The following is a 24,578-nucleotide window of genomic DNA, read 5'->3' as shown; positions in this document are numbered from 1 at the left end:
AGATGGCACATTTCGTAGGATTATAGAATCGTTTATGTTGGAAAAGACCTTTAAGATCATCGCATCCAACTGTTAACCCAACACTGCCAAGTCCATCTCAAAACCATGTCCCTAAGCACCACATCTACATGACTTTTAAATACCTCTAGGGTATTTCAGAGCCTTTCTACTGTTTCAGTGAGGGTCCTGGGTGCCTGTGACCATTAGAGAACCTGGGAAGCTTTTTCATATAATGTCTCTTTTTATATAATGTCTCGTGCTGCATAGTTTGTTTGACACTCTTTGTCTCACCGTCACTCAACCCATGGCTTATAAATAAGTGCAGCAACAGTAACAACAAAGCATCTTTTTTTTCGCCCCCCCCCAAGATATTGAGTGCCTGTTTAAGCGGCTGTCTAGTAGCCAATATTTTCAACACTTCAGCACTGAAAATTCACTTAACGCATTACCGGATAGAACCGGAGTATGATTGCTTTATTTGCTGCTATCTGTATCTTTGATTAGAAAATATTTGGCTTCACAGCTTAAAAGGGGGTGGGGAAAAAAAAAAAAAGAAAAGAAAGAACATCCTGATTTTCTAACAGGAAACCGAGATAAAGAAAGAAAGAGAAATGAAGTGACGCAGCCAAGGTAAAGCACTATCTATAGCAGACCATGGATTAAATCTCCTGGGGTCTAGTGCCCACCCAAAAGCAGCCCTTCTCTGAGTCCCATAACACGTCTGCTTCCCAAATATCTTGTTTTAATTTGGACATGTGGCAAAGACTTATATTTGATTGAACCATAACAAAGTTTGTAAAATGTTTACTCTACATGAACACCTGATAGGAATTATTATTTTCTCTTTATATACATGTTTCAAAATGATCTGTGCTGGGATTGACAAAACAAAACAACAACTTGCCTTAGAGCATATAATTAAAGTTTTTAGGGGCAACTCAAAGAAACACTGAAAACTTTGCAGAATTAGGGCAGCACTGCATTTTTAATCACTGCCCTGGATTGAATAAAATGGCATTTTTTGCCTAAAAGTTAATTAAAAGCCTCTGAGAAATAAAGCAATGAGATTTTAATGAACAAATTCTCATGGCAGAGCTGTGCTTTTCTTTATTTAGAGCTCAGTGCACACCTCTGAGCATGGGTAAAACAAAAATAATGTGGTCTTTCCTCTCACTTTATGCTGCTTATGGGTGGAGATGCATCTTTACTGAAAAAAGCAAAGCCAGATACCTTGAGGGGCACCAGAGGAGACTGGACCAGATGTGGACTAACACTCTGTGTGCTGGATCTAGAAGCAGATGGATGGAAATTCAGAAATACAGATGTGAGCATCTGGAAATTCCTGATTGAGGACAAACCTGATACCCCTTCCCCCTGTGCAGGGAATAGTGATGAACATTTTTGAATGGCTGGGGTGATGTATTGACATCTTGTGCCCACTGCAGCTTGTTGTGACCCCTACACATCCAAGATGAAGCATAAAGAGAGGAAAAGGCAAAAGGAAAACAAGCTTTGGCTCCCTGATCCGTACTTAACCAGCAGGCTTAATTCTGCAAGGCAGGAGTCTATCAGCTGCAGAGATTGATATCAGATCATTTGGAGCCTTCAACCCTTCCTTCTTTGGATTTATTGTTCCTTATAATCTCTGCTTTTCTCCACGCTGCCTCTCTTTCATAGAATTATAGAATCATTTTGTTTGGAAGAGACCCTTGAGGTCATCGAGTCCAACCTTTAACCTCACATTGTCACTAACCCATGTCCCTAAGAACTTCATCTACATGTCTTTTAAGCCCCTCCAGGGATGGTGGCTCCACCACTTCCCTGGGCAGCCTGTTCCAATGCCTGACAACCCTTTTGGTGAAGAAATTTTTCCTAATATCCAATCTGAATCTCCCCTGGTGCAACTTGAGGCCATTTCTTCTCATCCTTTAATCTGTCCCAGGAGGGCTCAATCCTTTCCTCAGGATGGATCTCATGTCTGGCCGTAAAAGTAAAATCCTTCTCCAAATGCCCATCGAGCTGCAAGTCCATCATGACCCAAGCACTCATGTCCACACCAGCTCTGATGGTCCTTAGTGTCCTGACCATAACCACGGTCCATGACATCAGCCATTCCCCATTGTCATTGCACACAAATCCCACCCCAAAAACAGGCGTGAAGCAAAGTATTACTCTTAAAAGAGCAATAGATCTTTTGCTGCTGAACCTGGCTGTATTCTCCCTAAGGTGTTTCACAACAAAATAAGTTATTTCATGGCACTCGGAAATAATGTAAAAAATGCACAGATTTACTTCCAGAATACTTGGTAGCTTGCCAGCAATATTACTAAAAGCAATTATTTTCCTTAAAAAAACCCTGCATGGCGAGGCAGTTTAAAGTGGTAAAGGTAAGGACAAAAATTAACAGCGTAATTGAAAAGAACAGTAAATTCTTACCTGTTAATGTTGTTTCTACATGCCCTCTCTCCCAATATTCAGGCTATTAATGAGCTTCTAGAGTTTGGGCCTTTTCTTCATGCTTAATGGCTTCACCATCATCACAATAATAACGTGAAACCTACACACTAACCTATATTGAACTGCAGTTCATTACAGCAGAATAACATTGAGAAGGGCTTTAATGTCAGCATCCTTTCAGACGCAGATTACAGTAATACAGAAAATACATTCTCTCTAGGACGTACCATATGGGAATAAAAATATTAAAAAAAAAGAAAATGGAAAGACTTATTTTCCTCTAGAGGCAAACAGGCAAGTGATGCGATAGATCAACCCTAGAAATCAGTGGAAATACCTTCATCGTGGAATAAAATCTAGATACTGGTCATTAATGTAGCAATGGGATTACTAAACTCAGATTAATGCCATGTATCTTCACCTCCTAAATGGGGAGCAGGGATGCCGCTGGCTCCCTCTGCGGTCCCTGGGGTGGGGTCAGTGTTACTAAAGGGACAATCAGCTCTTGGGTGGGTTGAATCCTGCCCAAGAGACAGAATCACAGAATCACGGAATGTCAGGGATTGGAAGGGACCTCAAAAGCTCATCCATTGCAACCCCCCCGCCGGAGCAGGAACACCCAGATGAGGTTACACAGGAAGGTGTCCAGGCGGGTTGGAATGTCTGCAGAGAAGGAGACTCCACAACCTCCCTGGGCAGCCTGGGCCAGGCTCTGGCACCCTCACTGAGAAGAAGTTTCTTCTCAAATTTAAGTGGAACCTCTTGTGTTCCAGCTTGAACCCATTACCCCTTGTCTTACTGTTGGTTGTCACTGAGAAGAGCCTGGCTCCATCCTCCTGACACCCACCCTTTATATATTTATAAACATTGATGAGGTCACCCCTCAGTCTCCTCTTCTCCAAGCTCAAGAGCCCCAGCTCCCTCAGCCTTTCCTCACACGGGAGACAGTGGGATCCACTTATTTCCTGATCTAAAAGGCTGTTTTACACCCAGTGGACAGGGGCATTAGTTGAATGTGGAGGGAGATTAAGGGTCTGTTGCCCTAAACCCCATCAATTTATTGTCCCATCAGGGCTAAACATTCTCTGAGACTCTTGTGAAGAAGTGAGGTGGTGCCTCACTTTTTCACTTTCAAGAAGCTTCTCAGGGCTGGTGTCTGAAAAGGACAAAAGAGATAAGAGGACAGAAAATAAGAGGAATCCATCAGCAAGAATGTCAGTGGTTAGAATGTCGGATCACAAGTCAGGAAGATGTAACAGCCTTCAAGGGAGCCATTTTTCAGTTGAGAATATAACATTTGGGATGGTCATGCAGCTAAAGTCTCCCTTTTAGTACTAATATTCTTCATAGGAATATTAGTATCTTTACGGTTGGAGAGCCTGAAGGCACATTCCTTCCCCTGACCTTCACATTTCAAGTGATCACCAGGTCTCTGAATATCTCTATAAGGTGGCTTCAGTAGGCTGCGATACCCAAGCAATCCCCATGTAGTGTTAAAATGCGGAATTGTTTGCAAATCCTACTTGGAAAGGAGCAGTGTAAGAGTTTTGAGGAGCTGAAACAGGGAAGAGAATTAATGAAAATTACCTTCTGGATCTGCTACTCATTTTTGTAGTTCTTTACTAAGTTCTGCAATTGATGATGGATCTTTAGTGGTAAGAGTTCTGGCTAATTTTTATTTCAAGCTGAAACATCTTGTTAATATTAAGGTTACAACTGATAGAAAGCAAGTGAAAGATGACAGCCAACAGATGCCTGATCTTGACTGGGTAATTCTAATTTATTCTTGTCTTCCCCTACTCAAAAGGCATAAGGGAAGCTCAATAAAGTACAGATCACAGCACATTCCTTTTTTTTTTTTTTCGTTAAATCTCCCTTCTGAATTCTCCAGACTCTGACTATCACGTTTTTGCCTACATAGTTTGCAGAAGAAGCATGTCTGAAGCACACACTCATTTACTGGAAGTACTTTACAATGCACTATTTAATTCAAAGGAGGAAAAAAAAAGATCTTGCTGCAACCACGGTAACAATATTAACAACAGAGTGTATGAAGCCTGAAAGGAAATTACTCAGCAAAACACCGTAATAAAAAGAAAAGTCACCATGGATTATCAACTGGGGTATTAACAAATAATTTGTACTGGTAAGATTACACAGTAATTCTGGCACCGCTAATTGCACCGATATATTGAATTGTATTTTGGGCCAGTGATTTGGGTCAACATGATTTGGGAAACAGCAAGGTGGATGTAAAGACTGAGTAAAAATCCTTCCTCTGCAGAGGGTCAGAGCTACTTGGGAGAACCTTGCAAGGCCTTTGTCAAGTTGAGGCAAGTATGGACAACATTAGGAAATGAGCTCTGGACAAGCACATGGAACAAGAAAAACACACAGACATAATTACCATTTTCCTATAGCTCCACTAGCTATTGTAAAACAGCTCTGAAGATAAAATGTTTGCAAAAAGCCACTGAAATTCTGGAGCATGTGGCTTGAGCATCAGGACAGCTTTCTGATTTAATAAGAAGCCAAAATGGATACGGGAAGCGCAGCAGCAAACAGCACGTAGCGCTGTGTTTAACCAGGAGTACTGGGATTTACACCATGCTGGCACTCCGTGTAATTTGGAAAACCAGCTATTTACCACCCTACACCTAGGACCTGATCTAACACCGCTGATGGCCATGGGAGTATTTGAAGGCTTTGATGAACTCTGTATCAGACACCACTGAACAAGTGAAAGCATTAGTTAGATTTCTTAACTACCCAGGAGAAACAAAATTATATCGCTTCTTTGGCGTTCCTTGTTTGAAAGGCTTCTATTTAATTATTTCCTGCTGTAATGTACCTCTGTGTTTCTAAGTATCTTCCATAAGCATTCAATTCTATTGAGTCCTAATTTCCTGTGCAGTTTCTTAAGCACTCCTTCCAGCAGCAGTAATGGCTTAAGCAGTGTGGAAGCAGAAAGTGTGGTGGTTACTGCAAGAAATGCTCTTTAAATCATCTATTATGTCAATTAAAACGGCTAAGAGTTGGGTCTGTGATGGTAGAGCAGCCACAGCTATCACGTGAGTTTTCCAGCTCCTGGTTGCCAGGATGTTTCAGTTTTACAAAAAACTACGAGAATTTTCCAGAAAGGCAATTTATTTGACGGGAAAGCAAAAGTTAACAGTAACATGTCCACTGTCTTTCTGGTCAAGTTGGTAAGGTTTGGAGAGCAGGTTTGGATATTGGGCTGGTAGTTTGCTTGACAGATTTAAAGCTCATTTAAATGTATCCCGGAACATTAGTGACTAAAAGAAAAATTATTCCTCTCTGTAGGATGCGGGTCCAGCAATGTAAAATGAATTGGTGCTTTTAATCTTGTCACCAGTGAGTAAGTGTCTATATCGCTATAGTCACTGACTGGTGATTTCAGAGATGAAGCCAAAGACAAATGGACCTTGAGATTAAACTGCTCTTCCTAAACAGAGGTGACCAACAGATGCGTGGTGGAAGTGTTGGGACTGATTGTACCCGCATCCAGTTGATTATTAAATGCGAGATTTGAGTCCAGCAGTGCCGTTCTCACCCCTTCTGCACACATGAAAAGCATGCGGAATTGCCTGCAGGATGTCATGTTTCCTACATGTTTTTGAATTGTGAAGATGGAAAGAAGCAGCGCAGCACAATTTGACAGCAACGGCCCTGCAGCCTGAATTTTGGCTTCCAGGGTGGTCAGATCTGGAATTTCAGTCCATGTCTACTAATCTCCCAGTTCGCTAGATAAGAAAATGCTGCACTTCAGCAACACTTCTGCTGCAAGGATTTCTGTACACAATATATCACAGTTGAGCATCGCCAGCTCGGTTGAACTGTCTCGAGCCATCTGATGTTACTCATCCTGCCTGTGAGATCCTTCTGGCCTCTTGATACTGCTCACATTCTTCCCAAGAGGAGACGAGGACAGAGAGGAAAGGATTCTATATGGGAATAGCTACGTTTTCTGCCCATCTCTCACACTTGGATCTATCCAGGGCCTACCAGTATGATACACAACAATTTGGCTGGATCTGGGGTACCATCTCTCATACAGACCCAATGGAAATATTCGGAGCCTGTTGCATGGGTGCTTGCACACAAACACTGTCCATCTCTACATCAGTTAGAGGTGCTCTAAGCACTGCAAAAGCCTGAGATGCTCAAAGCTCAGTCTGAACAGTCCCGAATGCCCCCGAAATCTAAGAAATGCTACAAATTATTGAAGCTGGAGGAAGAGAGAGGCTCAAGAGGCCAACACATACAGCCACTCTGACTGAGGCAGCATCCAATCTAGACCTTTCTCAGCAGTTATTTGTCTAGTTTACACTTAAAAACTTTTAGCACTGGATTTCCTCCAACCCATCTGTCTATCTCCTCCAGTGCCTAACAGCCTACAAACTGTTTATGAGGAGGATCTAGGTGGCTCTGTTCGGCTGATAGAAGAGAGGGCTAAAGGGAAATCTAGGTGCTTTTAACTATTTTAGGTGTGGGGATAGATACCGTCTGCTATCTAACTGTCTTTTAACTATTTGAGGCATAGGGATGTACAGAAGATGGAGCCAGACTGTTCTTGGAGGTGCTCAGAGAGCAGAGGACAAGCAATAGACACAAGTCGCGGCAGTGGAAATTCTGACTAGCTCTTAGGAGAAGAGTTGTTGCCAACAAGCGCGGCCAGCACCAGAACCAGGACACAGAGGTTGTGACCTCTCCATCCTGGGAGATACTCAAAGTGTAACCGAACAAAGCCCTGAGCAACCCGATCTGACCTCAAAGTTAGCCCTGCTTGAAGCAGGAGACTGGACTAGAGACCTTCAGCGATGCCTTCTAACATAAATTATTCCGTGGCACTGTATTTTTATGATGATGTTTTTATGATTTGAAGTATTTTGCTTTTAGTATGTGACTGAACTGCTGCAAAATAAGTCAATTTCTGGAAGACTATTACCTTGTTCTCCTCCATTGTGCTTTTCTCTATATTAAATAGTTGCTGGCTCAGTACAAAACTGTTCAGGGTTACCTAAGGTAATGCCAGTTAACTCCAGGCTCAGATCCAAATGACCACTTCAGGAACTTCTCAGTCTTGCTGAGAAACACTGCAAACAAGTAGAGGAAAGAGGTTCTCCTAACTTCATTGCTAGCCTTCCAGGAACCGGACTCCTCCTTGTGCATAGATCTGAACTGTAAATGGAAATTTCAGCTTAGCTTAGATGGTCCTGCTGCAGAATAACCCTTGAGCTACATGAAGTGTCTGCTACATTAGCTGCATAGAGTGATTGCATTGTCCCTGGACAAGGTGCAGTAACCTGCGTTGTCCCCTCTGTCCCCTCACTCTGCAAAGTCACTGTCCAGGTTGAGCTAAAAGCCATTAGGGCTGGTTGGGTGTGCAGGATCTGAACTGAGGGCAACACCAGAGTTATAAGTCAAACTAATCCTTCAGTGAAAACAGACTCTTAATCTAGTAAAAGTATTCCACCTCCTGGAAAGCCTGGGAACAGTTTAGATAAAGCAACACGTGGGTTTTTATGCCAGCTGCCTACGCAAGTGATTTATGGACTGTAATATGCCATGGAACCAGAGCATTTCATCGGTTTCCTTAAAGACAGAGGGGTGGATTGTGGCTGCACTTACTAAGCAGCCTATCTGTTCCTTCAAGGCATCACCTTTCCTCAAATAAAAGCAAACTTGTTTTTTTGAGGGAGCCAGACCTCTCATTTCCTACAAACAAAATAAACGTCTCAGTGGAATCGCGCTTCAATGGCTTTGGATTTACAAACATCAGAAGTAAATTCTGATTATTTATTTTGGATAAATAATGAACAGCATAAAAATTGCTGACGTTAACCTTTGTTGGAGAAGTTGGTTTAATGGGCCCCATAAAATCTTCTATTGATGGCAGGTTCATAAAGCTCCATATTGACTTCAGCTAAAGGCTATAACTTCTATCAATACTGTCAACAATTAATATTGACCAATAAAGGTATCCTGTAAACTGAGTCATAGCATTATGTTACTTTATGCTGCCATTAGCAAAAATTCATGTCTTCTTAAAAATGTTTCTCCTATAAATCTGGGATTTCTCAGAATAGCTTGTGTGACAGCAGAGTCCAGATTAACACAGCTTCCATGCAGAGGGAGGAAACCCAGAGCAACCTCTGCATTTGCTGGACAAAACTTCTGAGGGGATCTCAGGCTTCTTTTTCTCCAACGGCAGTTTTCAGGTTGTGAGGGGTTTGCGTGCAAAAGTTTCTCACACCTTTATCTGTGGCCCACAATTACAGAATGAAAATGTCCAGATTTTGTGTACATTTAAGACTTTTCCTTAGTCCTTCTTCTCTTCTTCCCTTGCAACCTTCGCTTGGATATGTTTATACCACCAATTCAGCCTGTAATCCCTATACTGAAATATGTCTTTCTCTTAGCTCCGAAGCAGTTTTTGTGACCTGAACCTGGTTAATGTCTCTCCTATTTTCCCAGGGAAGTCTAAGCATCAGATGAACCTCCCAAACAGCCAGTTTGGATAGTAATATTTTCCCTCAAGTTCCACCACCCTTTTTTTTTTTTGTCAATATGAATAATACAATTACATACTGGACACCAATAAATCTCTAGATTTTATTTATGCTACAAACACTTTCTGTTTTTGAGTATCATATAGCCTTTCTCATTCAAAACGCTCAACATCTAAAACTACAAAAGCCCAGGACCCATATAAACTCCTTCTATATTTGTACAGCACTTAAAATACCTGCAGGTATCTTCTTCACCTTTCTGCCTTCTCTTTTCTGATTGCTATGAAATGGTGATTCAACAAATGCTTAGTGTGTCATTGAATGTAAGGGAAAAGGAATTGGAGGTTGTCTCAGTCCTGACATGAGTATTACTGCCTCAGTTATTAGTTTCAGTAAAGCCTTTCAAGGCACGTGCTGTTGCTAATGTGTTGTTGCTAATATAATTTCACTTCTAAGTGACCTATAGGTAAAAAGTTGCATTTGCACATGTAGAGATAGCATTAAGGAAACCAGCAAAAAGACTCTAGCAGCTGATGTAATTCTTCACACTTGAGGAAGAAAAAAAAAGGCTAAAATTCTGTACTTTGCTTTTCTTAGTAAGCATGGAAAGAAAAATGTATGAGGTAGCTGCTTATACACCACCATGAAAAGTACAGGAGAATGGGATGGAAGTGCAAGGTGTTTGCATTTGGTTGTTTTCTAGTGATTCCTCAAGAGTGCACAAAACTCTGACCTTGATGATGCCTCGTTTTTTCAACAAAACACAAGGCTTGGAAGGAAAATTATATAACCTGGCACTGCATATCTGCCTGTTCTAATGAGTGCACAGCTGTAAGATACTACACTATGAAACTTAAAAAAAAATTCTAAAGATAATTTTAAAAGATTCTTCTGTACGTCCTTTAAAAACAAGGCCATTTATTTTTGAACTTTGCCTGCTATATTATTATCTCTGAGCAGAAACTTAATAAGCTTCTCCTGTAATTTTGTTGGAGTTAAACATAAAATCATGTGGGTGGTGTATGTCTCACCGTGTCATGGCTTCCCAAGGAAAAGTTATCATCATTTGTCACTATACTACTGTGGCAAAAAAAGCATAAAGAGATCAAGCAATACAGTCATTTCACATCAGCTTTCTGTACGGAGTTCAAGCTCCCGATGCCTTGTACGCAGCGGCTATATTAAGAAGCAGGCTGTGCCATAATTGAATTAAAGGTGCAAAGGCATATAGGGCTGTGTGAACCCCCAGGTCAAGCTGCAATTGAATCAAAATCCTCTCTCCTTTCTACACTGCCTGGCAGAACTGCTGACCAAAAGGTTTGCAGACCTACAAAACACACGCAGGAGTCCCCGCAGCTGGGGACACAAAGTTACAGAGATTAAAAAAAAAAAAAAAAAAATATCTGTGACCTTCAGCTTTTATTTCGCATGAAGAAAGAGGCTTCTAAAAATATTTCACCGTCATTTTCCTTCTGAGAGCAGTCAGCTGATTTACATAAATGAAACGGCTCCTGTCAAGGAACCGGCGAGGAAAAGGAGGAAATTATCTGCCCTGAAAATCTGTAGCAAAGATAAGAGCAGCATCGGCCAGGGGAGGGGAGATTTAAATGCTTTTTCTCTGAAAGGTCGCTACAAAAAGCAGAGAGAGTATTACAGCCACTTAATGATCTCTGTCGCTGTGATAAATAAGTAGGAGCTTCTGCAGCAGTTTATTAACAAACACTCTGTAGGACAGTACAAAAGGCCACGGCGTGGGGCTATTAGAAGAGTATTTTCACTGCGCCCGATAAAAAAAACCCAACAAAAAGCCAACATAAAACCTAAGGAAGATTAAGGTGGAGCGGCAAGAAGAGGCATTCCTGGCAGAGCTCGAGGCTGACACCGCATGCGCCGTCACCACTTACCAGTTTCGGTATTTTCGTGCTCCGTGTCGGTGAGGGTGAGGTTGGAGTTGGCCCGGCTGGACAGGCAGGAGCTGCGTCCGGACTTGGTGCTGCGTCCCCAGAGCCTCACCGGGTGCTCGGGTGACATGACCACGTCTGCCTCCGTGTCGGCATCCGAGCCGGCGCTGATGGAGTAGCCGCAGTGAGGCAGCCCGATATCAGTGCGGTACAAAGTCCCGTGTGTGGGTGTCATGTCTTCGAGACCCAGCTCTCGTAAAGAGAAGTTGGCTCCTGGGAGAAAACACAGCAGCCTGGTTAGTCTAATAGAATCACAGAATGATAGAATGTTCTGGAAGGGACCCACAAGGATCATAGAGTCCAAATCATGCCCCTGCATAGGACAAACCCAAAACTCACACCATGCATCTCAGGGTGTTGTCCAATCACTTCTTGAACACTGTCAGGCTTGGGGCCATGACAGCTCCCTGGGAAGTGGGGTGCTCCACCAGTGCTCCAGCATCCTCCGGGTGAAGAACATTTTCCTAATGCCCAATCTGAACCTCCCCTGGCACATCTAATAGAGGATGGTTTCACCTGGCACAAGTCAATGGCAGAACCATTCATCCTCTGCCTACAAGGGAAGCAGAGCAGTTCCCAAGTCCTGACGTCACACCAAAATTTCCTGTTTTGTGCTCTTGGTTAGTGGGAGACCAAGTGACCATGCCAAGACCAAAAAGCAGCTGAATTCCTGCTTCTGGAAGCTGACAAATACTCAGGGTGTGTTCAATGAAATAATCAAATTTGAAAGCAAAGATGGATGCAGAAATGGTGGAATTCTTTAGGAGTGGCAAAGAGTAATCTTCTTGAGAGAAAAGAAAAATGAGGCATGCAATGATCACAAGTCTGACCATATACCTGGCAGCTCTACTACATTAGGAAATTTGAGTGAGCTCTGCTCATTGAAATTCCTGAAATTACATACTGGGGATTTAAATTGCCTTTGGTGATCTCACTTTCGCCTTGCTGACCACTCACATCTTGACTCAGTTTAGCTATTCATTCTGATACAAGTCACAGCAGAGGTTATTTGGCTGCAAATAAATGCAATTGTTTAGCTGACTAAAAATATAACCTGAAAAATGAATCCTGAGTTCATGTCTAGTTACCTGCAGAGCTTCAAAATCAGATCGAATCCATGCAAACGAGGCTTCAAATATTAGCACACTTTGTTCGGAAAGTTGCACAAGAAAGCTGTGGAGAGCAATTAGTGGCTCCATTTTAATCCACGTTTGTTTATTAATGCATGCTTTTCTTTTTTAAGCCCTGAATGCCTTTAAAAGATTTTGGCCTTTAGCTGCACCATGCATTTATATGGAACAATGCACCCCTGCTCCTGTTACACTACGTCTTGATGGGGTAGATTAAGGAACTATCTGTAATTGGTAGGAGGCATCGGACCCTGGATCATGGCCAAATACCAACACCATTGATCAAATTTACCCTAGCTGGCTTCTTCCCACTACTTCAATAAGTAAATCTATGACAATAAAAAGAGAGGTGGAACCTGCCCAATCTACACCCAGGCCACAGACTCAGTTTTAGAGCAGTGTTTGCAGCTCAGGCATTTTTTTGACAAGATAATCTGAACATGAAATTTCAGGTCCAAACCTAGCCTTGAACAGTGAAGTTCATATCTACGTGTTATTGAGATCTGTTCATCTGGTCTGGACCGCAAGGTTGTATCCAAAACTAAATTATGATTCTCTCCCTGCTCAAAACCACACATGTGGCTCTCCCCACATTTCCATTTGCTGATGTTAAATATTATCTGGTGGAAAATGTGTATCCAATAGAAAACAGTCAGATTTCTACTTTTCCACAGTCTGGTTTGATGCTTCTGGAAATAACCTGGCTTGTCCCTTAGCTCTGCTGCATAGGGAAGGTCTCTCATATTATAGCACACATGCATCAAATGATCAGCCAGCTCCAAGCAGATGTTGCTTTACTACATTGCTTCATTCAGATGACTTTGCAGCTCATAGTTAACAGGGTTTGAATGCAAGGTGAATAATGGGACTGGACAACATTTCCATGCAAAGCTCAGAGAAGGATCTCTTTGATGTCAAGAGGAGATAACCACTGTTCAGCTTGTTCCGGATGTATGGCTGATAGAACTCAAACTATGTAAAGCGTTCATGAACTTCACACCTTTTTAATTGACCAAACAAGATTAAAGCTTTCAGATAGAGTGGACAGAGAACATTGTTTGGGCCTCACACCTCCATGAAATTCTAGAGCCTCACTCCGGGAGCACAGTGCAAGCTTGTGGTAAATTAATCCATTTAACTTGACTGCAAAGTGCTCTGAGAGAGCATCCTCTGCTACTCCATGGCATGAGTTAGCAGATGAACTTGACTTAAGTTATAAATGCAGGGAAGCAGTATCTCCCCAGAGACTTCCAGTTTTTAATTTTGTCCAAGGCCAGATAGCTTTGAAACCATCCTCCGTGGAGTACTGGAAAACATAATCTTTTGGTTTTGCTTGCATGTTTCAGTCCCTGATGGCAAGTTCCACCTTCCCCTGAAACAAGCCACATTTAGCATCACCAGACACATCAATGTGCAGCGTGACTGATCCTCTCCAGTAACAGCAGCTCATAAATTATGAAAAATGACTGCTACAATTAACTGAAAATCAAATTTATTTGCAATAAACAGCAGGAGATGCATCGATTTTCATATTCTATGCTCACTGTTGCCTTTTAAGCTGGAAGAACTCAAGTCAATAAAAGGAAGATAATAAATATCTAAGACTTTTTAATTCAGATCTGGTCTATTTTTTCCCGTGCTGACTTGCACGTTTGCTGGCACTCTCACTCTAGCTAAAACCATTTAAATGCTGACTTGTTTATTTACTGAATTTATTTGGTCAATTTGAAATGTTTCCCTCCCCTGCCTTCCAACCAATGCAGGAGAGAAATTCACTGTGCCTTGTTGATGTCGAGCTGGATAATAAGGCTTGGTTTCAGTTGGCACGAGCCCAAGCAGCACCACAAAGTGAGGTCCATTCATGGCTTTGTGCCAGGGGAAAATGTGGCACAGAAAATCTGGGGTAACTGTTGATAGTCCACAGGCCAGTCTTGGGACTCTTAAGATAAACTGGGAGAAAATTATAAATTGAAAAATCTGTTAGTGACATATCAGAAGTAGAACGAGTGCCCTGACATGGTTAATCTTAACTTCTCAGTTAATTTCAGCCACTTAGATGAGTGATTTTTACTATTTCTCGGTACCCTACAAAATTTTCCTAGGGAAGTATGAACTTGTGTATAGCAAATTTATACTCCCTATCAGTACTCTGGCTTTTCTTGTTTATCTTTTGTGGCCTTCTTAGGAGAACTCTGTGGACCCGCATGGCCTCATAGACGTTCAGGTTGAAAACTGCTGACCTGCACTAATTCACATCTATCCTGCATGGTGAATATATTGTATGAAGTGAGCAAACTCAATGACCTAAAAGGCTTCCTTTTATTTATAACCTCGTGGATTCCTTAGAGAGGATGAAGTACTTCAGAGGTGCTAAGAGGGAAACTCCTTGTATGATTGCAAAGTATTACTTACAACACCTATTGGCCCTTTCGATAATTATTGCCTGTTGCAGTTATCCTGAAATACGAACACCAAAGCCACGTGCACAAAGATACTTCTGCGAGTGATTTTGCTTGTGCATGCCTTAAAGATGAGCCTTGCACCAAAACCACATTTTTGTGGTGTTTGAAGAGTGAAATTAAGCAGCCCTCAAGCTAAATGAGTGCAGTTGTATGCATTCCCCTTGGGGAATCAGCTTCTCCAAACTGCTGAGGGTGTGATCAAAGCAGCCTTGGGTCAGCTATTTTATGTTCATTGTCTGGAATGCTGCCTGCTCCATCTGACTCACTTTGCCATTTTATGCTTTTCTTGATGGACTTCTAAAAATAATTTATGTGAAGCCCTGCTGGGTTTCTGAACTAAGACACTTATGTCTCTACAGAAAAATGAAGATGAAACAGGAGAGGGGCCAGAAATCTACCTCACGTAGGCAACAACAGCAGTGAAAATATAACTGCACTGACTTCAGGCTAGTGACAAAAAGAAGAATATCCGGAATCTCTTATCAAGACTGTGGAGCCCATGCTGAGCCTTGAACCTCTACATCTTCACCGCTGCTGTGGCCCAGATTGACTAACTGGACTCCTGTAAGTCCTAAAAGTAGTTCTTTACCACTCCTCTAATATTGGAGCATGTCCCTATCTCAAATCTACATCCTACAAGCCAAGGGTGGTTCGTCCCATCTGCAGCTCAGTTGCCTCCCTTACTCCAGGCTTCTTGGGTTTTGCTGTAGCCCAGATGGACAGTGTGGACAGTGGCACTCTCCTTTGGTTGTCTTCTGCCTCTGGATTGTTGTTGACTTCCATCATGACAGAGCAGGCACGTGACACAGTGAAAAGGTCTTCTGGGCAGGTAGGGACATTCCACGCCATGTCAGCACTGTGCAGTGTGTGCACAGGGGGTCTGGTCTCATGGTGGGACGTGACAAAGGGCTGTTGGAAGCAGAAAGACTAAGACACAGAAGATGTGTCTTAGTAGATGCTAAGAAACACAGGCTAGTGGTATCACACTTAAGATGGAAATGATCTAAACCTGAGGAGAACCTTCTTTACTTTGAGGGTTCCAGAGCCCTGGAACAGGCTGCCCAGAGAGGTTGTGGAGTCTCCTTCTCTGGAGACATTCAAACCCACCTGGACACATTCCTGTGTGATCTGCTCTGGTGACCCTGCTTTAGCAGGTGGGTTGGACTGGATGATCTCCACAGGTCCCTTCCAGCCCCAACCAGCCTGTGATTCTGTGACATTGGTTTGCACACATCCCATGTCTGTGCAATACAAGGAAGATGTTCATTGCTGCTCTCTTTCTTTATATCTCGCTTTTGGCTTCAAAGTGCTTCAAAGGTTGCCTCCCACACAGCCCCAGCTCTCAGCTCATCCTGCTTACAGCAGAATCTGCTGAAACGTGCTCACCTGCTCGACAGAATTCATCGGCCTCCTGGTGCACCATGTCTTTGACCCGATTGCTGTAGGTCAGCCTGGAGTCTTGATCATAAGCCTTCAGGGTCTCGCTGGAGCTGTAGGACTTCTGGGGTGCCTTGCTGTCCTCACTCTCGGCTGAAGAGCTGGTGTAGCGGCGCTCAGTGTCGCGGCGCCGAGTCAGAGATCGATACGGTTTCCTTTCTTTTACATCCATGGCACCCTTGTCTGAGTATTCAACATTAAAATAATGACGTCTGTGTGGTGGTCAGATTGGAATAACCTGAAAGAGAGAACAAAAGAAATGGGATCTAAGTTCACGCCTTTGAGCACCTGAAAGCTAATTTGCCTTCTTTGTACATTCCTGCAAGGAACAAAAGAGAAGTTATTTAATGGACTGCAGGAAAACCCTCTTAGAACAATTACCAATGGAAAGCAAGTCTCAATTATGTGTGACTCATTTAATAATTGCCACAGCTAGCGGGACACATGAACGCAGCAACCTGCATTGATCTGAACTCGTCACACACTTGGAGATTTGAAACTGATGGTGATTTTCTGTGTCTTCTTTCCACGGGAACTGATTCAGACACCTCCAGGAGGCACGTATTCGATACATCAGTCACCTAATCTCTGGGAAATCAGGCCATGCTGAAATGTGTCTATTTGGGCAGCCAGAGGACTTTGGAAAAATGGCATCCTATATTTTTAAAAGTGTTTTGATAGATCGTGAGGTTTGGAGGAATGAACAAAAGAAAAAGAGAAAGTGTAAGAAGGCAAGTGGGAAAGAAAACAGAAGAAAGAGGAATGAAGAGGTGAGATATGGATAGAAATCAGATGAAAACGTCTTCCTATTCAGAGGGCTCATCTTTACTCAGCTGGAAATACATTACAATTTAGAGGAGTTGAGAAAGTGTAAATAAATGATAGTGCTCTGCTTCATGTAACAGCATGTCCTGGGATTTATGCCTGTGGGAAAACCAATGTATATATGCACCAATATGCAGGCATACACACCTGCACACAGAAAAAATTGATATCAGAAATAAAACATGCATTAAAAGTGATTTTGTCAAAATAATTAATAAACTGGCTTTTCACTTTAAGTTTATTAAATGCAACAGAAGGCACAGGAAAAGAAAAAAAGATCAATGACTTGCAACAAGATGGTAAAATATGTTTTCAAATACATAAACTGGTTTATGAGGAAAAATACCGATAGAACCCACAAACTAAGCCTTGAAATCTGTGATTACAGGCTGAATTTCTCAGGAACAGAGTCCTCCTGACCTCTAAAGAACAGAAATCAGGTCTCTAAATGCCACACCAGGATATTATTGTTTACTACCAGTACTTAAAAACAGAAAGGAAGAGGGTCAGAAAAAACCTATCAATCCTTCTTAGCAAATAGGTATGGAAACGTATTGGCAAGGATTGAATCACACTCCATTGGCATTTCTCTCTTGAAAGGCTAAATACTGAACATAGTAATGAAATCTTACTCCTGCAAGACTCTTAGACCCCAGACTTGCTTGAGATGCTGTGCCCTGGCTTTGGTGCTATAGTCGAGGATGGATGCACCCTGAGCTTTGCAGGTCGATGGAAAGGGATGTGGTGTAATATAACATTTGTGGCTCTCAAAACGATGAGCCTGTGAAGGATGGAAGACACTTAGCACAGGTTCTGATAACCTACAGATCATAATGCTAATGCAGAAGCTTGAAGACTATACTTTATTTTGAATTTCTCACTTGTCAGGCTGTCTGGCACAAGCATAACTAAGCAAATTCTCAAGTTGAAAAGTGACTGCACAAGAGCTGCAGGATGGCTGTGAGATAAACCTGCAGCTGGGCAAGGAAAAAGAAGTCCCCGCTCCTGTTTCTGCAATTCTGACTTGAGGAGTGCCTCAAGGGTCAGTTCTGGGACCAATACTGTTCAATATATTCATCAATGACTTGGATGAGGGAATTGAGTGTACTATCAGCAAGTTTGCTGATGACACCAAGCTGGGAGGAGTGGCTGACACGCCAGAGGGCTGTGCTGCCATCCAGCGAGATCTGGACAGGCTAGAGAGTTGGGCGGGGAAAAATTTAATGAAATATAACAAGGGGAAATGTAGAGTCTTGCATCTGGGCAGGAACAACCCCAGGTTCCAGTACAGGTTGGGGAATGACCTATTAGAGAGCAGTGTAGGGGAAAGGGACCTGGGGGTCCTGGGGACAGCAGGATGACCATGAGCCAGCACTGTGCCCTTGTGGCCAGGAAGGCCAATGGCATCCTGGGGTGGATTAGAAGGGGGGTGGTTAGTAGGTCGAGAGAGGTTCTCCTTCCCCTCTACTCTGCCCTGGTGAGACCTCATCTGGAATATTGTGTCCAGTTCTGGGCCCCTCAGTTCAAGAAGGACAGGGAACTGCTGGAGAGAGTCCAGCGCAGGGTCACAAAGATGATTAAGGGAGTGGAGCATCTCCCTTATGAGGAAAGGCTGAGGGAGCTGGGGCTCTTTAGCTTGGAGAAGAGGAGACTGAGGGGTGACCTCATCAGTGTTTATAAATATATAAAGGGTGGGTGTCACGAGGATGGAGCCAGGCTCTTCTCGGTGACAGCCAACAGTAAGACAAGGGGTAATGGGTTCAAGCTGGAACACAAGAGGTTCCACTTAAATGTGAGAAGAAACTTCTTCTCAGTGAGGGTGACAGACACTGGAACAGGCTGCCCAGGGAGGTTGTGGATTCTCCTTCTCTGCAGACATTCAAAACCCGCCTGGACGCCTTCCTGTGTAACCTCACCTAGGTGTTCCTGCTCTGGCAGGGGGATTGGACTAGATGATCTTTTGAGGTCCCTTCCAATCCCTAACATTCTGTGATTCTGTGATTCTGTGTGACTTTGCTGACTGCTCTCTGGGTTTTGCCTCTTTAACCTCCAAAATGAACTTTGCAATGACAGAACCCAGTTCTGACAACTTGTATGGTTTCTGTGGCACTCTTCCTGGAAATTAAGACACTATAAAAAAAGAAAAAAATCCACTTAATTCTTTCCCAGTCTATTCCAATGATGACAGCAGATCAAGTTCACACTCCCTATTTGTCAGCAAAATGCATATGAACTATTGAACACAAATGGAAGAATGGAGAAAAGGGAGATTTCTTATAATTAAGCTTTACTTAAGTCATAACAGAGATTTGAGCACCACTTTGGTTTTAAAGATATGTGTAAATCCACTGAACTCACTGACTTAAATTCATTCATAAACTATGTAAGTTCAATATGGTGAATACAAATGGAATTACTCACGGGCCAAAAATTACACACATTAAATGTTTTGCAGAGTAAAGGCCTGAGAGGTGCAAAAACTAAGGCCTGAATTTAGAAGCAATAGTGAAGGAAATGGTGTTACGTCAATGAGCAGTTTAACATAGTAATAGCATGTAAGAGATTTACCAAATTTTGGTAGATATTTTGCTGTATTGAATCAAACATATTGGTACTTTAACAATGGAGAGAGGTAAAACTTATAGAGTATCTTTTTTGGCTTTAAAAATAGTGACTTTATTGAATTGGTTTGTCTCCTTTATACCATTTCTGTTTGTGTCAAATCTTCAAAAGGAGCAGGTTTGTTATACCTTTTAATAAAACACCTTAAAACAGGCTCCTTCACAATGGCTCTGTAGTAAGAGCTGTCATAATGAACACTGAAATTGTGGTTTATTGTCACAGGGGATGGAGATAGCAAAATGTGAGCGAGAAGCGGTTGCTATATTCTATAAGAAAGAAATGAGGTGGCTTCTCTCCATCCATGAGTATTGCAGCAATTCCTACCAAAGGCCAGTTATTTAAAAACCCTTTAGTGGGAGAGGCACACGTGCCAAGAAAACCTTTCTGCACGGTTGGAGCCACAAGGCACAAGCCGGGTCTGTAATTACCATTAGTAACCTTGCAGCTTAGGAAATGGCCAAAAAACTATCAGGAAATTGTCTGAATTCCCACCAGCTGAAGGTTTTTCTTTTTGTAAAGGAAGGTGCTGAAAAACTGAAATTCCTCCTACAGTTCATCAAAAATAGCCCTGTAAATTTGCACCATTCACATACACATTCCTCTATAACAGGCCTTCAATTCCCAATTCATTCATGTCTTTATAAATTTAACTCTCCTCAGTCTTTTTATTTTTTCTCTCTCGCTGCTTGTAAGGAGACACTTTTCAACTAGAAAGGTCACCCCCAAAACACACAATGAAGAATATTTTTTCTTTTTTTTTTTAAAGAAGAAACTGTTGCATTTAACTGACTTAAGTAGGTTTCCAGCACCTCTCCATGGACATGCAGTTCTTGTCATCTCATTTTTATGGCCAAATTCCCAGGTGGTTTAGATATCTTGCCTTCAATGGAGTTGTATTGTCAGGGAATTTGCCTCATAGTGTTTCTATGATAGATTATTAATTTTTTATCTGCTACTCATTGTGTCTTGATTTCATTTCTGCTACAATTTCATCCATGCCATCAACAAGTCACATTTTTCCTGACTTCTCTGGCACACAGTGAATACAAAGGATCACGCTTGTCTCAGTTACATACTCAACTACCAGTTTCTTTCCGCGTCTGCTTCATGATTGCTCCTCATAATTTTAAAAGCTTCTATAAACTTGCTGGACCTGATATAAAAAACCAAAGCTTCTAATATTGTCCTTTCCATGCCTTTACTCTTTTTCCCTTCATAAAAGCAAAAAAGCCTTTTGCTTTGAGGCATTTCTATTCGGAAAGGGCTTTCTTGTCCTATAATTCAATGTTTCTGGCTCAGTTTGATTCTTTCATGATATTGCTGACTGCATAAATTATCAAATCTCACCTTTTTTGTTTTCCTCCAGGTCAATTAATGGCAATAGCCATTCTTATTTTTGTCAGCCCTCTGAGCATACAGTCCCAGCTGGATCACAAGCTGGTTTGGAGTACAATTCGCAACAGAAACATCCTTCAGGCTTTACATACTCAACGCAGAAAAATCCCGCTGACCCCAGAAAGAGTTACTCTCATGCTAAAGCCTGAAAAATCAGACTCCTTGACACAGTTATATATTTTAGATGTGTGGGACTCTTTTCGCATCCTTGCAGATATGTCAAGAAGCGGAACAAAAAAAAAAAAATAAGCTTTCTGGTTCTGGTGCAGTAGTGCAGTAAACACAATGCTTATTTGCAGCTCTTTTTATTTTGCTTTTGCTTTGGTTGGCTCCCAAGTAATCCTTTTTATTATGTTTTATCCTTTATATCTATCCTCTTCATTCTCAGTTCTGTTGCTTTTTGTTGCTCTTTGGAGCTTTGATTAACCACACCAGCTTTGTGCTGCAGAATCGCACTCAGTGAATGGCAAGGGGAATGATTTATTTTCTGAGTCACCACTCAAAAGACAAACTTCCATCAATCAAAAAACAGACAAGAGAGTGTGACACCGCAAAGCGATATGCTAGGAGGCACTTACAATAAAAAAGGGACAGGTGGTCTTTGATAGCTGACTTACATTGCAGGTCACTAATCACAGAGATTAGCAGCCAGGTGATAGACAGAGCCTGTTCTGGAAGGCAGCATGTCATATCATCCAATTTTCTGTCAAAATGTGAGTGTTTAAATGGTAGAGATTTCTTTATGTCTTTCCTACAAAGTTATGGCAATGGAGTGATGAGAAAGCCGGAAGAGTGAAATGTCTTGTCTCCGTGAAAAGGTGAGCATGGACCCCGGTGGCTTGATTTGGTCCATTTTTGTGCTGGAGGAAGTTACTTCCCATAGTCATTTGTTTTCCTTCACAAAACTGCCTATTCAAAAATGCCATTGTCTTACTTGGCAAGGCTTTTTTTTGTCTCTTAAAGTAGATCTTCCCCTTCCACTGCTTAGGGCAATTTTTTTTCTCTAGTTTTTATTGCCGCTGCCCTTTATAGAATGAGTACAACCACAGAATACCGAGCAGCAAGCTGGATTTTATTTCCATCCTTGGGGCTCCACAAATTGAATCGTTAACTAAGACCTAATGCTGGTAAGTCATGAGCCAAGGATCCTTTTCTTCACTTTATAGAGGGGGAGATGAGGCATGGGAAGTCAAAGTGACTTGCATAAGGTGTGACAAGAAGAAAGCAACAGAACTGAGAGGGGAATTGTGATCTCCCAGAGTCTGATATTGAGCCCTGGATTTTTTGAGAGTCAAGTCACGTAAGCACAGCAAAATACTTAATATAAAAAATCTTGGCCAATGCATGTCTGAAATATTTGTGTGAGAAGAGCAGTATGAACCTCAGCTATTATTAACAAGATGCTCTTTCATGTTTGGGTACTGTGCTTCAGTCAGAAAGACTGTGGAGCATGTACAATTGCAGTTGTGTCTGACACGTGAAATCCCATGGTGAATGATGAAAACCCCACTCAGAGTCAAAAGGGAGACAGCTTTTCACCACATTGTACATTAATCTTCTGCAAAACAACAAATATTTGCGTCAGACCAGCGATGTTATTTGGGAAGTTAGCTCCAACTCAGAATCCTAAGATGCAACCAAAGATGTTGCCATTTCAGATGCTTAAATGACTTTGTGGCTGTGGTTAATAATGTCCTACACCAAGTTAAGCCATCACTGACGTTTCACGTCTTATTTGAAACAACGCGGTCCACTGTGACAGTCCCACCACACTTCCATGAGGACGCAAATGGCTGGTTTGGGGCTCCATATTCTGGTCTCATGACACAAAATGTTGAACCTGGGAAATCTTATTTGGTCATTTCCATTTGTCCCCCCAAAACAGTGATGTTGCCTGCCATTCCACTCCTGGTCCAAAGCACAAAGTTGAGTATTCTGATGTATTCAGCACATATTTAGGCATGTACTTAGGGATTCAAATCAAATTTGTATTGCCTGGTGATCAGAGGCTGCAATGATCTGATCTTAGCACGTACACAACCATGGCTTAAGCGGTGTGATGCTATTTACCAGCTTTCTGGGAGATTCCTCTATAACATAAAAGACTCCTGTGTTTTTTATTAAACTTTAAGATTCAGATTTATAAGAGGTTCAAATCCCAGGAGGACTTTGTAGGAAATAAATTAAGCTGTAGGTATAACATCCTCTCACATTTTTGGCAAAGGCTTTGGAAAGAAGCAGGCACAAGAGAGAAGAATGAAGAGTCAGGTTAACTCTGCTTGGCTACAACCCAGTGCTCAAAGAAACTTAACAAAAACTCCCTTTTCTGGTCTGAACCACTAAGCCTTTCTTCTACTGGTAAGAGACTTGCTAGGCAATTGGTAATGTCCTGTTCAAAAGATGTGGTTTGTGACCTTTTTGTGAATAAATCTAAAATTGCAATGAGCTGGAGGCCCAGAAAAGCTTGAAACAGTAGTTGAGGTTTAAAGTATGGCAGGAAAGCATAAAGAGGGCCAGAATGCAATTATTGCGATTATTTCTGGTTTGAAAACCCCTAAGTCTTCCCTCATGGACTGTGGCCTTTAGCCTGTGCTAGGGGAAGATTTTGGGGCCAGAATTTTAAAAAGTTTTCAAATATTTTTTTACTACTATAAGCAGTTTGCAGCTGCAGTCATCAGAACCCTTCTCTGGCTTCCTCCAAAATGGAAATTACTTTGGAAACAACCTTGTTTTTATATGGAAATATTCTTTATGAGTCTATTTAGCCGTTCTCAGATGAAGTGGGTTTTCTTCAGAACTTCAATTTAATAGATACCACATAAAGGTAATTAAATAAGAAATGCAAGAAGAACCAGCCTGACCATGTAGAGTGATTTAGGTTTAGCCTGCAAATTTTTCCTGACTCACTCTGTCAGACTCAAGGTTTGGGTGTGCCATGTGCCAGACATCCACAAACCTGGTGAAACCAGCCTAGGTATCAGTGACTCCTGGAGTGAGAAAGAGCTGGTGGCATCAAACGCAGGTAGTCACTGAATGAACCCCACTAAAGCACTCCCATTCTTCCTCCATCACCCACTATCTGCTGATTTGGGCTTTTACCTGGGATACAGGAGACCAAGATTTAAGTCCTTAGTCTGAATCAGAGAAGACAAAATCTTGAATGAGTCGCAAACATCCCAGGTGAAAGTCCAAGGCACAGGATTCCTCAGTCTGCCTAGGGGAGTCTTTTTCCTCCAGAAAAGAAAAACAGAGTCTGTTTTGTCTTCCGAAAAACAACAAAATGTATTTGATAACCTCTATTCATCTCCTAGACAATAAGACCGGTACAAGGCTCACTCAGGGTGGTAAAAAGACTTCTTGGGTAAACTTTGTATCTAATGCTTTGTAGTCTGCCATGGCCTACAAGGAACTTTTATTATAAAATGGTGGCCCATATGAACATGTGGCAAGAATTCCAAGACAATTCCCATACATATCTTGTGTCATTTAACCTCTTCATCCCACCATTTGGTGAGGGAATACCCACACCCAGATATATTCCCTCTGTATCCATGATTCTCTGCCAAGCGAACTGAATGAGGAAAATATATATCTTCATTGCCCCTGTATGGACACTATGCAGTCAAAGGCAATGTTTGATTTCTGTGATCTTCTGGTTAAAATAGGAAGAACCAAAGGCTCTTATCTGCATATATATATATATATATATATAGTATATATACACATATGCACAAAGCAGAGCTAGCAATCTCGGTA

At 41.9% G+C, this 24,578-nt stretch overlaps 1 protein-coding gene across 1 annotated transcript in view; it reads right to left on the bottom strand.

Annotated features, from left to right (window-relative positions):
• TENM4 (teneurin transmembrane protein 4) overlaps positions 1-24,578 on the bottom strand; it is a 627,658-nt gene that overhangs the window by 356,094 nt on the left and 246,986 nt on the right. The window contains exons 4-5 of the mRNA XM_065629610.1: positions 15,930-16,218; positions 10,895-11,164 (exon numbers count right to left, since the gene is read on the bottom strand). Coding sequence (XP_065485682.1) covers positions 10,895-11,164; positions 15,930-16,152 — 493 coding nt within the window. The 5' untranslated portion in view covers positions 16,153-16,218. The remainder of the gene's footprint in view (positions 1-10,894; positions 11,165-15,929; positions 16,219-24,578) is intronic.

Source organism: Caloenas nicobarica, chromosome 1, assembly GCF_036013445.1.
Source record: "Caloenas nicobarica isolate bCalNic1 chromosome 1, bCalNic1.hap1, whole genome shotgun sequence".
NCBI classification, from domain to species: Eukaryota; Metazoa; Chordata; class Aves; order Columbiformes; family Columbidae; genus Caloenas; species Caloenas nicobarica.
The sequence above is the reverse complement of the archived record's forward strand: the minus strand, read 5'-3'. Positions and strand labels throughout refer to the sequence as shown.